The sequence below is a fragment of the Pristis pectinata genome, chromosome 8 (genome assembly GCF_009764475.1).
Source record: "Pristis pectinata isolate sPriPec2 chromosome 8, sPriPec2.1.pri, whole genome shotgun sequence".
In the NCBI taxonomy this organism is placed as follows: Eukaryota; Metazoa; Chordata; class Chondrichthyes; order Rhinopristiformes; family Pristidae; genus Pristis; species Pristis pectinata.
This window is the reverse complement of record NC_067412.1, coordinates 50,661,752-50,678,507: the sequence shown is the minus strand read 5'-3', so window position 1 is coordinate 50,678,507 and position 16,756 is coordinate 50,661,752. Positions and strand designations below refer to the sequence as shown.

General features: G+C 41.8%; 1 protein-coding gene across 2 annotated transcripts in view; it reads left to right on the top strand.

The window, feature by feature from the left end:
• The window catches only part of LOC127573551 (sodium- and chloride-dependent neutral and basic amino acid transporter B(0+)-like), a 66,913-nt gene that overhangs the window by 11,983 nt on the left and 38,174 nt on the right, over window positions 1–16,756 (top strand). For both annotated transcript variants that reach the window (XM_052021886.1, XM_052021884.1), the window contains exons 3-5: window positions 7,666–7,797; window positions 9,157–9,324; window positions 14,233–14,371. In XM_052021886.1, the coding sequence (XP_051877846.1) occupies window positions 7,666–7,797; window positions 9,157–9,324; window positions 14,233–14,371 (439 nt within the window). The remainder of the gene's footprint in view (window positions 1–7,665; window positions 7,798–9,156; window positions 9,325–14,232; window positions 14,372–16,756) is intronic.

Sequence of the window (16,756 nt, the reverse complement as noted above, 5' to 3'; positions counted from 1 at the left end):
TAGTGATGCAATTTTCAACTGAGGACATCGGTGAAGTGGTTGAATTTTTAAATCTCCATCATCTGTTCTTATCATTTTCAGTTCCACTCCATAGGCATGCAAAGTTTTTGAGTTCACTTTAAACATTTCTTGGGATTTTAACTTGTGAACAATTCATAGCAGGTAATTGAATCCTGCCTTTTAACACAGGAGGACTGGGTAAGGAGCATATGCTCCAGATTTACAGAGCCTCGATCATGCCTCAACTGGGTAACTGATTTTACTTCTAGACACTGCACCTCAGGAAGGATGTGCTGGCATTACAGCTGCCACACTGCAGGTTTTTCTGAATGATACCAGACTTTACAGAGATTCTAAGATCAGGTTTTCATAAACTTGGCTTAAACGGAAACATTGGTGGATGATCTAATCAAAAGGCAAGAAACTTATTTGTGTAAGAAACCATGGATTAAATAGTGACACAAGAAATTCTGCAGAAGCTGGAATCTGGAGCAATGCACAAGAAGCGCCGGAGGAACTCAACAATCAGGCAGCATCTATGGAGGGAAATAAACAGTCGACGTTTTGGGCTGAGACCTTTAATCAGGACTGATAAAGGAAGAGGGCTGAAGCCAGAGTAAGAAGGTGGGGGGAGGGGGAGGAGCACACGCAGGCAGATGATAGGTGAGTTCAGGTGATAGGCGAGTGCGGGTGAGAGGGTTCAGGTAAGTGGGTGGGGGAGGGGGAGAAGATGTCATAAGCTGAGAGGTGATAGGTAGAAGAGGCAAAGGACTGAAGAAGAAGGAATCAGTAGGAGAGGGCAGTGGACCATGGAATAAAGGATGGAGGAGGGGAAGGGAGGAGGGAAGGGTGCAATTGTCAACTTGTCCAGGTGCCATTGATAAAAAGAACTTACAGTATGTGCAAACTTTGCACTGTGACTGGAACCCATTCTGGAATGACAAATGATTGTGCAGTGACTGAAGCCCATCATGGAAGCAATGGCAAACTCCACATCAACACAGACCCAATCAGGGCACAGTGTTTGCTGGATGACATCCATGTGAGTCTCAATGAATATATGAGTTCTGTACAGAAAGCTCTGACTTGTCCCAGCCAAAACTGAGATTCCTGCCGTAGTGGCTCTAGGTTCCACTGCTAGAAGGGGCTTGTAGGTGACCATCACCCCCCAGCAATCAGTCCTCAAGCTGTTTACAATGTCCTCAAGCTGGGGGTGTCCTGCCTTGGAGGAACTTTGGCATTTCCATGAGAACAAACCTACTATTTGCCGCCAGGATGATCGCATTTCTGATTCTACCACTGCTACCCTAACAATCCCACTGCTATTGCTTAGTAGCCAGCTATCCTTGATTGCTGCCCCTCAAGCTGAGGCAGTGCAGGCCAGCTAGTCCCAGACCATCTGCTATGTCCACAGCAAGGGACAAACATCCACCAACTAGGGTTTAGCCACGGAGGGAGCACTGCATAGAAAATGTTGGAAACCAAAGGCAGGTGAAAGGGAATGCAAAAGGGTGATTTATCAACAGCTGTACTTTTGATCAGATGTATAAAATTATTTAGCATTTTAACCTGGTTCATCCTTCTACTCATGGTTCCAAATATGGAGGGAAGGAACATGGGAAATGTGTCACCGTAAGGATTCAGGTTTCTTTTTGTTCCCAATCCACTTTGGGAAGTGGGAGATCAGGGTAAAGAGCCAGTGTCTGTTTCCCATGGTGGGGGGGGGGGTTAAAACTAGAGGGTATTGGTTTAAGGTGAGAGGGAGGAGGCTCGAAGGGGCTCTGTGGGGTAAAATGTTCACACAAAAAGTAGCTGGTATCTGGAATGAGCTGCTGGAGGTGATCGTGGAGGCAGTAATAATATTTATGAGGCATCTGGACAGGTACTTGAATGAGCAAGACATAGAGGGATTCGGAGATAATGCAGGCATGGGATAGTATAGATAGGCACAATGGTCAGCATGGGCGCAGTAGGCTAAAAAGCCTGTTTCAATGCTGTATCTCTTTATGACTCTACAGAGTTGGGAGAGATTATAGTCAGATGAAGAAAAGGTGCCATTAGCAGAATTAATGGTAGCATTTTCTAAAATCAAAGTTGTCCAATATATGCTGGTAAGATCAGGGGAAATGGGCAAATGGGTGCAAGTAAGGGTGCAAGAGAAGAGTTAGGTTGCCAGGGGTTTACAAAGGGTAAAGTGAGGCCTGTCAGAAGTGCTTTGGAGTTCCCAGGTCGGGAATTAACCAGGGATCGGATGTCATGACGGCAGCAAGTGTGCTAAGGCTGGATTATAAATTGTCAATGAAATGAAGGCCTGGTAATGACCCAAATTTGTGGTCCAAAGCTTACCTCAGGCTTGTATGGGACAACAGCTTTGTGAACAATCCAATTCAGTTGCCGGGAAGAGGGATGGAGACAGAGGCTTGCAAATGAGAGGCATAGAGTCATACAGCATAGAAATAGGTCCTCTGTTCCACCACGTCTGTGCTAATACATTTATCTATCTACATTAATCGCATTTGCTTGCTTTAGAACCATATCCTTCCATGCCTTCTCTCCTTAAGTCTCTGTCTAAAAGCCTCTTAAACTGTAACTAGCTGATTCCACCAACTCCTCTGTTCCAGATATCAACTACAATCTGTGTAAAAAAGACTCTAACCCCTCAGGTCCTTTTTAAAACTCCCACCTTCCATATTAAAACTATGCCCTCTTGTTTTTGATTGCCCTATGATGGGTAAAGGATTTTTACCTACTCTATTCATGCCTCTCACTGTCTTGTATACTTCTATAAGGTCACCCCTCAGCCTCCTTTGCTGCAAGGAAAACAAGCCCACCCTATCCAATCACTCCCCACAACTAAAGTCCTCCAATCCAGGCCACATCCTGGCAAACCTTTGCTGGAGTTGGTGGTGGGGGTACAGACAACTGCACAGAGATTGTGGTGAAAAGCCTAAGAACATAAAGGCATAGGCCCCTTAATCCTGGCCTGCCTTCAGATGATTTGGAAATTGGTCTGGGCTTCACTTTCCTGCCAATCCTCATAATCTTTGGTTCCCTTGTAATTCAAAAAATCTACCTTAGTCTTGAATATGCTTAATGACTCAATGCCAACAGCTCTCTGAGGATGAGAAATCCAAAATTTCACAACCCTCTGCGAGAAGAAATTCTTTCTCATCTCATTCCTATCCTGCTATCCTGAGACAATGTCCTTCAGTTCTTTACTCCCCAGAAAGGAGAAGCAACTTTAGTGCAACCACTTAGAAGCTCAATGTTTCTGAAGATTACCTCTCACTCTTCTAAATTCCAGAGAATGTGTGCTCATTCTCTTCAATCTTTCCTCAGAAGACAACAGTCTCAACAGGAATTAAAATAGTAAAACTTCCCTGCACTGGCTGTCAGTCAAATACATTCTTCCTTAAGTCAGGAGACCAAAACTCCTTGCATTCCTCCAGGAGTAATGTCATCAGACCCCTGCACAGTTGTAGCATGGCTTCTTTTTGTGTTTCACCCCCCTTGAGATAAATTCCATTTCTCTTTTTAAACACATTTATACTAACGTTTTATGTTTCTTGCATGAAGACACACAGATGTTTTTGAACATAACACATGTGGTAGTCTGACAATGCTAAAGTATTCCTGTGCTTTTCTATACTTCTTGCCAAAATGTTAAGCTTACATTCTCTCTCAATATATTTCATTGACCATTTTTTGGCCATCACTTAACCTGTCCAAATCACTTTGCAGACTTTTTGTGTTCTCCTTACGCTTCCACCTCTTGTATTATCAAAAAAAAAGTCAGTCACTTCGCTTATCTCACTAATTGTAAACAAGCTGATGGCTAAGTACTGAACCTTGAGGCATCCCATTTAAACATTGCTAACTTGAAAATGTTCCATTTATCCCTGCTCTTGGTCTTCAGTCTGTAAATTAATACTCTATCCATAGTAATATATTAACTTCAACCACAAGAGCCTTTAACTTGTGCAGTAATTTTTATGAGGCATCTGATTGCATATATTTTATCCATTGGCTCCTCCCTTACCATCCAACTAAATACATCCCTAATAATCCAGATGAAGGGTCTTGATCAGAAACGTCAACTGTCCAGTTCCCTCCAACGATGCTACCTGACCCACAGGGTTCCTCCAGCATTTTGGTTTTTGCTCCAGATTCCAGCATCTGCGTTCTCTTGAGCCGTCTTAATAAATTTATTAAATATAAATGAATTTGATTGAGTTTTTTGAACCAAGAAGGTTGCTGAGGGCAGGATGGGACGGTAGACGTGGTCTATATTGACTTCAGTTAGGCCTTTGATATGGTTCCGCCTGGTAGGCTACTATAGAAAGTTAGATTGCATGGGATCCATGGAGAGTTTGCTAATTGGATACAGAATTAGCTTGATGGTAGGAAGCAGAGGGTGATGGTGGAAGATTGTTTTTCAGACTGGAGGCCTGTGAGTAGTGGTGTTCCCCAGGGCTTGGTGCTAGGCCCATTGCTATTTTTCATCTATATCAACGATTTGGATGAGAATGTACAAGACATGTTTAGTAAGTTTCCAGATGACACTAAAATAGGTGGTGTCATTGACAGTTAAGATGGTTATTAGGATTTACAAAGGGATCTTAATCAGCTGGGTAAGTGGGCCAAGGAATGGCAAATGGAGTTTTATTTGGATAAGTGCAAGGTGTTGCATTTTGGGAAGACAAATGAGGGTAGGACTTTCAGTGTGAACAGTAGCACCCTGGGGAGTGTTGTGGGACAGAGAGACCTAGGAGTACAAGTACATGGTTCCCTGAAAGTGACGTCACAGGTAGACAGCAAGGTGAAAAAGGCTTTTGGCATGCTGGCCTTCTTCACCGCCCTGTCTACCAGAGAGTGGTCAGTATATGGAATGAGCTGCCAGAGAAAGTGGATGAGGCAGGTACATTCACAACATTTAAAAGTTATTTGTACAGGGACATGGATTGGAAAGGTTTAGAGGGACATGGGCAAATAATGGGACGAGCTTAGATGGAAATCTTGGTTGGCATGGACCAGTTGGGCCGAAGGGCCTGTTTCTGTGCTCTATGTTTTTTCCCTTTCATTAAAACATTTTTCCCCTGCCCAATCATCTTTTGTTTTTCTAAGTTTCTTGTTATCACTGCCCTAATAAAGAACTCTAGCATTTTGCTGACTTCAGCATTGAACAAACTAGAACAAAACCAGAAAATGCTGGAAGCACTCAGCGGGTTGGACAGCATCTGTGGAAAGAAAAGCACTTAATATTTCAGATCTGGGACCTTGCATCAGAACTGGGAAACAGAGAAAACAAGTTAGTTTTTGATAGCAGAGAAAATGGATCGTAGCTCCACACAAACTGATTCTACTTCCTGAAGTTTTGAGCCAAGTTGTTTTCTGATGGCACCTTTTGTTATCAGAGTTACATCTCCCCTTCTCCTTCCCTCCCCACCATTACCCATCCTTTCTCATCCAACCTAACTTTCTAAAGTGTTGAGTCTCCTGCAATATCTGGCTTTTCTCTGTAGTCATCTTGTGACTATGTTGCTCTTTAAGTCAGCTTTCCTCTATTTATGCCACCAGGTCATCCATCCACTTTCAAGTGCATTCACATAAAGCACCTCAAATTTTGTCCTGTATGCTCTTTACTTATTTTGCCCATTTTGTTGCTGCATCAGTACCATTGTGTGCTCTGAACCTCCTTGCAACACTTTACTGATCATTACTCATATCATTACACTGTTATCTTGTACCTTCTCTTTAAATTTACTTCATCTGAATCTTTGCCAAACTCCTTAGCATAAACTCTTACTTGTAGAATAGTTATTCAATTGATCAGGACACTTGTCCCTGAATGATGGTTGTGAAGCTTGTCCCAGAGGAATAGCTTTTACCATTCAACTCTTTGATCTGTTTGACCCCCAAGTCAACATGTCAGTGGCTTGTGTAGTCATCCCAAGAATAGTATCTTGATGGTTCTGTTTCTTAATTTGGACCCTACCCTCTCATTTGAATCTCCTTCTCAAAGGTATTCATGTCCTTTGTTTATACATGGACTGCAGTATTTGGATCTTCCTTTTCCTAGTCCAAATTCCTCTCCAGCACACAAGAGATGTCCAGGTGTCCTTTAATCGTAGCAGCAGGCAGGCAACACATCTTCGGAAGTCATTCTCTTGGGTGCAGATAAAACTCTCCTTTTCGACTAAATTTCCAGTATTCACCCACTGTCCAAGTTGCGTCCCTTTAAAGGTGTACATCCTGCAAAGCAATAGTACTCACTACTGACTTCCACAAAGGGATCTAGTAACCTCTTTGGTAAACACATGCATTTTTCTTATGCCTGCTGCTATCAGAAGTCAGTTCAAAGTGTTGCTACAGAATGGCAGCTGTGATGTTATCGAGCCTGTTGAACAGTCTGTGACTGAGGAATTCTCATAGAGTGAATTCAGCACAGTTTACATAGCACTAATTATTGCTGAAAGCTTCTTTTAACATTTTTGAGCCATTTTACAGCAGGAAATAGTTTAAATTCACATCAGTTCAAGTGATTTTCTTTGGTTGCATTGAAGGAAATTACACATATTGCAGCAGAAGGAGGAGAGCTGAATCTGTCAGCAACATGTAGTTTCCTTGTTAAAGAATTCATGGAAAGTTACCATCAGCTTCACAGTGCAATGGTGGCAACTGCTAATAGATTTATTTCCATTACTACCCCAAAATCACGGCTTTGTACTTCTTAATATTCATTGTGGTAGATTTTTACTTGGCCTATACTGGATCTTGAGCAAACAATATGACAATTTAGAGACAATGTATGGGTGAAAAGAATGAGTAATAGAATAAACTTGGGTGTCATCGACTTATACATGGAAATTAACATTGAGTTTTTGGATGATTTATGGCTAAGGCAATATATAGATAACAAACAGGAGAGGGCCAAGGATAGACCAATGGTATTGATATGGACAGTCGCATATTATCTCGATCTTTATCATTGTATCCATTTTTGTGTTAAATAAAATGAACTACTGGTTCGACAGCTGAGAGAAGCAGTTTGTGGGAATTAGCTGATAAACTCATGAGAATGTATGTATTGAGAATTCCAGGGCCAGTCTCATCAGACCATCGACTATTCCTGCCCTGGTCCTTGGAAAGAATTACACTGGGATGGTACTGGAGTGCTGACTAAAGGGAAAGTTCCAACAAAATCAGTGTAATTTGATATGAAGAGGATGACAAAGTTCAAGGATGTAATGTATTTGATGCTTTCATAAACTCTTAATGCATTTGGTTTCTTCCACTTCCAGGAACCAAATCAATGCAGAGGATTTTCACTTGGGACTACACTTGTATTTTCACCTCTAGTACCGAACTCAAAACCAATCCCTGGTAAACAACATGACCATGATGATGTGGAGCATTCATCTTATGCCCAGTACTATTTGAAACTCATATATTCAAGAGAGTGAGATGCAGGGAATAACAACTTGAATGTTCATTGTGACTGTTTTACTTGGATCTAGAGTAAATTCATTTTCCCAACTCTGTTAATGGCTATATTTAGTTTCAGTGCTAGATTGAAAAGAATTGTTTTATTACCTGACATCTACTTCAAACTTGCTTGAGTACATTGTGCAATTAATTTCATCTTTCCTTTACCATGTTTTCCAGGAGCTTTTCTTATTCCCTACACACTCATGCTGGTACTTATTGCAATGCCGATGTTTTTCTTGGAAACTTCCTTTGGGCAATTTGCCAGCCTTGGACCTGTTGCAGTGTGGAAAGCTGTGCCAATGCTACAAGGTCAATCTTTATTCAATTTGCATAAGTTCAGCAATAAAATAAATGAGAAATAGTGGGTGATGTTGGTCCTGTGTGAAAGGGGGAGGAGTGATAGGCAATGGTCAAATTTATTAATATTGTGCATTTTATAATTACAGCTATAATACTTAATTAATTTAATTCACACTTGCCTTCATCAGTCAAGGCATTGTGTACAGAAGTTGGGATGTCATGTTACAACGGTACAAGTTGTTGATGAGACCACATTTGGAGAACTGTGTGCAGTTCTGGTTGTCCAGTACAGGAATGCCCAGATGTCATTGAACTGGAAAAGGTGCAGAAAAGATACACAGGGATGTTACCGTGATTGGAAGGCTTGAGCTGAGGGCTGGGACTTTTATCCCTGGGGCAAAGGGAGTTGAGGGGTGACCTTATACAGGTATATAAAATCACAAGGGGCGTAGATAAGGTGGATGGTCACAGTCTTTTGCCCAGTGAAGCAAGAGGACATAAATTTAAGGAGAGAGAGGAGAGATTTAAAAGGAATCTGAGGGGCAACTTCTTCACAAAGAAGGTAGAAGGTATATGGAATGAGGTGCCAGACGACGCAGTAGAGGCTTCTTTTTTAAAAGACGTTTGGACAGGTACATGGATAGAAAAGGTCTTATGAGATATGAGCAAAACACAGGCAAATGAGACCAGCTCAGAGAGAGATCTTGGATGGCATGGACAAATTGTGCTGAAGGACCTGTTTCCATGCTGTATAACTATGACTATAATTATTGGGTTATAAATTCCCAACAACTAGTAGTTTTAACCAGCCTTCTGGAAGTTTTGTTTACAAACTGATCTGTTGTGCACTTTACAAAGACAGATACAGACCATGAAGCGACAGACACAGCAAGCCAAATGATTTCATTTCCTCATTCCAAGTAGTCAGTTAATAAACCCAATATTTGGCCACTTATTGGATTATCAACAATAAAGTTTCCAAAAAAAGTTTATTTAAATTCTACTTGTTTCATTGAGATGCTCTGTAGGATACAGAAACAAGTGAATTTTTGACTATTCCAGGATGTCTGTAAAACCAGAAGAACTGGCTCACATCATTGTTCATTATCCAGATCATTTTGCTGAGATGTGTGACATTCTCATACAGAATGGACACAAAACCTTAAGTTCAGCCTTGCCAATAGAAATGTAACTTTCCCAATCTGGGAAATAATTCCAGAATATAATTAAAATGTAAGTTATAAGCTAAAATATAATAGTGCCTGAGACTAACTGAACAAACCTGGTTTGCCTGGTCAGTTGAATCTGTATGAAAGATTTTTCTTTTCAATTAATTTTTTTTGAAGCTCCTCTTTGTTCCATTTTAAGGTGTGGGAATTACTATGGTCCTCTTCAGCACAATTATTGATATCACCTACAATTGCATCATTGGCTACAGCCTGTTCTACCTGTTTGCCTCCTTCCAGTCCCCACTGCCGTGGGCAGACTGCTTCAGCTGGTGGGGTGCAGACGAAACCTGCAGCAGGACACCCAGAGGTACTGTGTTAATGCCTGTTGGATAAAGTAATGGATTCCCAGTAACCTGTCTGGTAGCCTTCTGTCCCTGGTACACACCTCAATCTGTGGGCTGTGAAAGGGTGTCATTATCCTGTGGGATCTGCAGCATTAATTACTCATTCTTTAAAAAGGTGTAGTTCAGTGAGCACATGAGCAATCCCTGAATTATCCACAATTAAACCATTCTGGTAGAAGGGCAGCTGACATTTCAGGTAACCTGTACACAGAGAACAAATCCTGATGCAGCTTTGTGGATCGTGAAAGGGTGTTTCAATGCTAAATGCATTCTATTAATTGCAATCAGTAATTCCATAGCCTACTGTACTCATCCTCTGCTCCACACCGGAAATTTCTAATGTACGGGTTCTAAAGCACAAGATATTAATGATCTGTCAAATGCTCCTTGTCACCTTCTGAGTGTACAGGTGCTTGTGCCTCTAAAGGCTGAGGGCTGTGACCAATCTTGAGTGCTCTCCAGCACAAAGGCTGATGTTTCAAGACAGCATCCTTTGTGAATTGCAAAAGGTGAAAACTCAGTTTCTCTGAGATTTCCCAGGATGTCCGTGAGGGCTTACAAACACTCTGTGACAGTGCAGCCTGAAAATGAACCAGCTTTGACAGTAGCCTGTGTAACTACTGTCTACGGTGTAACAGCACCAGTGAGACAAGATGCTGGCTTCAATACCCTTCCAGCCAAACTGCACTTACTCAGGAGACCACAGGTTCACCAGAGATTCTTTGCACAATGTTGGAGTCCCAGCTCATGAGATCAATTCCCACCTTGGAATCTGAGGATTTTGAATTTGGATAACAAAATAATTGGGAATTAAGGAAAAATTTGATCATGACCAAACTACAGATCCTCATCCAATCAGGTTTATGCTGTATGTGAGACCAGTCCCATCTTTCAGAGGGACTCTCAACTGCTGTCTGAAGTGGGCTGGCATGCCACTCAGTTGTACCAACCAACTTTACAAACATCAGGGGACCAGTGTCTAAATTGTGAGAGTTGTCCTGTAGACTATTCATGCAACAGCCTGACATAGTTGCAAGTTAAAACAGGTACAAATAGGTACAAGAGGCTGGATACCTTTGACAAGTGATTCACCAATTGACAACCTAACACCTTTCCACGATCTTGACTTGGAAATGTCTCTGCAATATCCTGAGGAGACATTAAGACTTGTAATGTTTTTTCGCTCAATTCCTTTTAGCGGCTAGATGATGACATAAAAAATGAAGTATCGTCACACATAGATGTGCGTGTTAAGCTGCTGAAACATGAGGCCTGTTTTCATTCTGTATTTGCAGACACTGAATGTTGTTGTTATGATAACTTGTAATAAGGATGATGGAAGGTTAATCAGGATGGTTACTGAAGGAGTCTCACTTAACTTTTGTGAGACTTGGCTGTTTTTCCTCTGGAATAGTGGAGCAGCATGGTTTCCTGAGACCAAGTGGAATTTCACTGAGTGTGTTTTCTATGCAGACTTCAATTGTGTTGAGTCACAGTGCAAGTCAAGAGGGCCACAAATGTTACCTTAGATTCCTTCAACAGTTCAATCAAAGCAGGGATTTATGGAAAGGATGCAACATGTCTTCTTTGCAAATGACATAGCAGATGGGTAGGAAACATCCATTTTACTTATGTCTGTGATGTTAAGTGTGCAAGTTAATGAAAACTTTGCTGTCTGTGACCAGTCCACGAGAGGAGACATAAAAACCATTTCAATAGCATGAATGCTCACACCACCCCACCTCCTAACTCCTGTCTGCACACCACCCTCCACCCCCCCACCCCCCACCAGTCCAATTGCGTAGCAGCTTGAATCCAGATGAAACTATTGCAGACTTCATAGCAGATCAATGGGGGGGGGGGGCGCGGGCAGATTACAAGATCGGGGGAGATGTTGCACGGTCACATGGTTTATGGAACCCAAAATGTGCCTACCCAATGGAGACTGCTCAGAGAGAAGCAATTGGATTTCTAGCAGTCATTTGATGTTGCTCAAGCAATGTGAATACGGGTCAAGCAAGCAGAGGATTGGCAGCAACAGCCAAAGATGACTCAAAGTGTTAACAAGCTGGGCCTATTCTCTGATGTCCTCAGGGAGAACTAACTAAGAAGGAAGTGTTAATGTTGTGGCAGCAGTGACAGTGAGCTCGTGAGTGCAGACATAAGTTTTTTTGCCATAACTCTAGTATCAAGGAGCACCTATCAATAGTTTGCTTGAAAGGGAAGTAAGATCATAGCAAACTCAATCAACCAAGCAGTGTGAAGCTTATTGGGTCGAAGAGGAAAGTGCATTAAGGAACAAGGTGAAGAAGGTAAAATGAAAATATTGGAAATAGCAGATCAGGTTGCATCTGTGGGAAAAGAAACAAAGTTAAAGCTTCAGGGTGAATGGTCTTCAACCTGAAATGTTAACTCTGAATCTCTTCCCCCAGATGTGGCCTGACCTGCTGAGTATTATCAGCATTTTCTGTTTTAATTTTAGATTTCCAGCATCTGCCGTTTTCTTTTTGATTTTCACTTACAAGGTGAGGAAGGTGGGGTCCTAGACAGATCATACAGACAGTTCACGTCAAGAAGAATCCTACTGAACCTTTCTGTACATCAATGTACATTGGTGGAAAGCATGTCAATAGAACTTGACACTGGTGCTGCACTAGCAGTGATGTGTCAGCAGGAAGTTAAGCAATATTGGGCAGATGTTATAGTGAAGTTCAAGGAGTCATTTGTGGTCCTTCATATCAACAGTCATCAAAGAATCAGGGTGAAAGGGATATGTGAGGTTAGAGTGAGAAGCAGTGGGAGTGGAGCAAAGATCCTCTCTGATTGCTCCTGGAGAAAGGTCCAATTTGATGATGGGAGTTGGCTTTTAAACATAAAGCTAGACTGAGGAGAGAACGAAAGCAAGACAACTGTCTGTAGCAGCTGTGCTTCTCAAGTACCCCCAAGGTGTTCCGTGATGAACTTGGAAGCATTCAGGATGTGAAAACTAAGCTTCACTTGAAGGAGAATGCTGCACCTTAGATATTCAAAGCATGACCTTTATTTTAAAGGAAAATGATGGGAAGAATTTGAAGAGAATATGGGAGAGATATCATTGATTTTTCTGACCTGTAGCTCACAAAGGGACAAGGATGGGGAGGAGCTGAATGGACTACAGGAAGCAGACATTGCTCAGTGAGCTAAGTGTCTGATTTGGCTGCTCCAGTGGTTCCTCTGATGAAGACAGAAGCCACTTTTAGGATCTGTGTAGATTACAGGATAATAAATAATCAACAAGGAAGACAAGTTAAACAGATAGCACATATCCCTCATTGATGGTTTGTTTCCTCAGCTAGAAGAAGGACAGGTCTTCATTATCCTTGATGTTTGATATGCTTACCAACAGATCAAGTTGGATAGAAGTTCAAAAACCACTCAACTCATTATTCCAATATAGCCTTCCATGCGAAAAATCATCAACAGCCGGTATTTTCCATCAGCATTACATGATTTTCCTGCTGTCCTATGTTATATGGATGATATTTCGGTGTCTGGGATGACAGAGAAGGGACAAAGGAGAAACCAGAAGGTGTACTTTGATTCTGAGAAGCAGGAATACACCTGATGAAATACACATAAGTAGTTTATCCAGGTTATAAGGATATTGATAGACTCACCCAGTTGAGGACAAGGTTAAAGCACTGTTAGACACATCGAGTCTGACCCAGTTGACAAAGTTAAAGAATCCTTACACTACTATGGATGCTTCCTGCTTGCTTTAAGCAGCACTACACAAGTTGCTAAATCACAAGATATGGAGTGGGACATAAAACAAGAGAGAGTGCTCTGAGAATTGAAGCAGTTTCTATTAAGTTTGTAGGTTCTTGCTCATGATGATCCAGAGAAGCTGTTGCTGCTGTTCTGAGATGCTTCATCTTGCAGTGCTGGTATACCATTGTCACTGCGTGGAGAATAGGGATATGTGACTGATTTTACATCACCACCCCTTTCCAAAGTGAAGACCTGATGGTCACAAGAAGGCAGAGAAGGTTTGAGTATGTTGTATGAGTGATGAAGTTCCATAAGAACCCGCATGATCAAAACTTCACAATTGTCAGGACTACATACCCCTAAAGTTCTGTTGAATCCAAGAGTGCAGAAATGGGCACAAATGTTGGCTCAGGTGACGACATTTGGAAGTACAAGGAACAGTATAACAGAATGTGGATGCACCGGTGTACCTACTTGTGAGACCTGGGAGGCTGTGTTGTTCCTGGGATACGTGGATAGTTCTCCAGTCTCAGTACCATGATGAGATGTGATTTTACCGTATCCTGAATATGTAAACACATACTGCATGAATAAGAAGGAGAAAGTGAAGATGGCATGTTGTTTCCATATTACAGGAAAAGGTACACATTAAGCACCAAGAATGGTGTGGATCTTTGGGGATCCAGAGTTGTTGTTTCACCACAAGGAAGAACAACTATGCTGAAGCAATTGCATGCAGAACACACAGTGTATTTTGCATCAAGAGGTTGCCAGAGGCTTTATCACCAAGCAACAGATAAGCAGTTAGAGGATTCTATGAAGGAATATAAGCAATGTGGAGAGCATCACAAGAATCCACCAGTAGCTCCTTTTAGCTTCAATGAGTTATTTTATGATTATCAGTTTTACTCTATCAGTCAGGGAAAATCTGTCATTACTCGCATAGCAGTCATCACAGTAGCACTCTGTATGAGCGGTTTGTGAAGACTGTACATTAATGTTCTGACCAATCAGCAGCCTAACCCATGTAAGGTACTGACCTGACTCGGAGTATTCCTGATTACCTGTCTATAAGTAATAGAAATGGTTCTCAGCAATATGTCACACTCTACATTTTCCAGGTCCACTCTGCAATCTCACTTTGGATGATGGGTATTCTGAAATCGTGAATACAACCTGGCTGAACACAAACAACAAAACTTGTTCAAATGGATCAGAAATCCACGTTCCTCACCAGGGCCCAAGTGAGCAATACTGGGAGTAAGTAAATTGCTGCAGAGAGAAGCACCTCATACATTCACATTTATACCAGTAGCTTTTTCTTGGGGAGGTTTGTTGAGGGAGTTCCTGTTTAATAAACAGCTGTCTGATTCAGACTGATTTACTTCATACATCTATGGTTGAATAACAAAACAGCAGGGACCTTTCAGTAGTTAACAGTGCCTGGTTTCTAGCACTGTGGTTTACTCAACTTCTTGTGTTTTATTAAGTCCTCGTTTCTTTAGGAAGGAGATCCATCACTGAAACATTGCAATATATATCTCTTTAATTATTGGTGTGTGAGAGTACCTCCTCTGTGTTCAGACATGCAGCATGGAAAAAGGACCTTCAGCATATCTGTGATGACCACTAAGCACCCAGTTACACTTATCCTATTTTATTCTCCCCAGATTCCCATCAACTCCCCCAAGATTCTACCACTCACCTACGCATTAGGGGCAATTTGTAGTGGCCAGTTATCCAGCAACCTGCACATTTCAGGACGTGGGAGGAAACTAGAGAAGCAGGAGGAAATCCATGTGGTTATAGGGAGAATGTGCAATCTCCACACAGGGATCACCAGAGGTCAGGATTAGACCGAGTTGCTAGAGCCATGAGGCAGCTGTGAACTGAATACAATTCATTTCTTAATCTGTGGAATGGTAACTGAATTGTATGAAACTGTCAAGCAGTAGCTACCATGCCTAACAATATGATGCCTCTGAATCTAAAAATTAAGAAATTAAAAATAAAGGCTAGCTTCTGCCATTGCTCATTGTTTGCCTCGAATACCTTCAACTGGTATGCTGGTATTTTGGGTGAAGAATTATTTTGCCTGGCCTTTTGGTTGAAGAACCAAATTCATTTCTCACCACCCCAAATCAGGAGAGTCAGACTGAACCAAAGGCCCTGGGAAGGCTCAGGGTCTCATGCAATGTGAGGTCGTTTAACATTTAGGCATCCTGTTGTGCCAGTAAAATCTCTGTGTAGCTGGATCACTGAGTGGTTGATGCCTGCCTTCCAATATAGAGGCCAGCAGATTACAGCTCCCAGTGGCATAAAGGGAAGCGGGGGGTGGTTAGCTCTGGCAAGTGGGCAGTGTGGCTGGCTCAGTGACATGCAAATCACTCCATCCATCTGACAATGAAGACAAGTCCAAGCAGTCACTTCACAAATATTCTGATGATTTAATGGAATGTCCCTCACAGAACTTGCTCAGTAGTTTCCCATGAGACATTCAGGATAAGGTGTTTGGTAGGAGTAAGGTTATATTTCTGCATGTTGATTGCTTCTTCTCTACTGAGATCAGAGAAAATTTAGGATGGATCAAACTATTTTAATGACAGCATGTCACAAGAAGAAAAGCACTAATTAACCCAACACAGGTCCAAGAAATTCAGATCTGTCAGGAAATGGAAGGTCCTCATGTAGCCCTTGATTGAGAAAAAACTCTCCTCAGACTCAGTTCTTAATGTGCCAATGTCTTATCATAAGTCCTAAAAGATTTGTTTAAAAGAGTTTATACCCTCTACAAAACAGGAACCAGCAGTAAAGTTTAAATTCTTCATGAAAAGTGAATTATTCATTCCATGTAGGTTTCTCTACACAGAATTGGCAGGTGATGCTGTTCAAGAATTTAGATCATACTATTTTTGTTTGGAAGGAAGTTTTGCTATTGAAGTACTGTGAACAGTTATATTTCAAATGCAATGGTGCAATAATTGTATGTATATGAATATAAAGAATGATTTGTAGCATTTTCATTGAGGGACAAGTACAATTGCACCTCTGGATTCAATGCTGCCTCCCAAGCTGGTCCCTCCCATTATCCCCCACTGTGGTGGCCCTGCTGGTGGGCTTCCCTTGCTGGTGGGTCTGGGCATACCCAGGGTTTTGAAATGGAGGTAAAAGAGACTCCATATGCTGGAATCTGGGGCAACAAACTGGAAGAACTCCCCTCTGATTCCATCTGCCCATAATCCCCTCCCCATCTATCACCTATCAGTCTCTATCCAACCCACCTTCTTACTGCTATATATTGGCAATCTTTCCTGTCCTCTCTCAGTCCTGATGTAGGGTCTCAACCTGAAATGTTGACCTACATCTCTTGCCTCCACAAATGATGCTTGACCCATTAAGTTCTTCCAGCGTTCTATTTATTGTTTGAAGTAGAGGAGTCGGTATGTTGTTAGTAAGGTATGATTCTGTGAATATTATTACGTCAGGCTGTCAATTGAATCATCTGTGGTAGCTCATTTAATTTAGACTCCAGTCCCCAATTATTTGTGATTGGGGCTTTGCAAAGTTGACTTGCCTTGGAGCAATTTTGAATTAGGTGTCTAAGTGGATGCAAGATGGACCGTCCGGTCTTGAGCTTAATCTGTT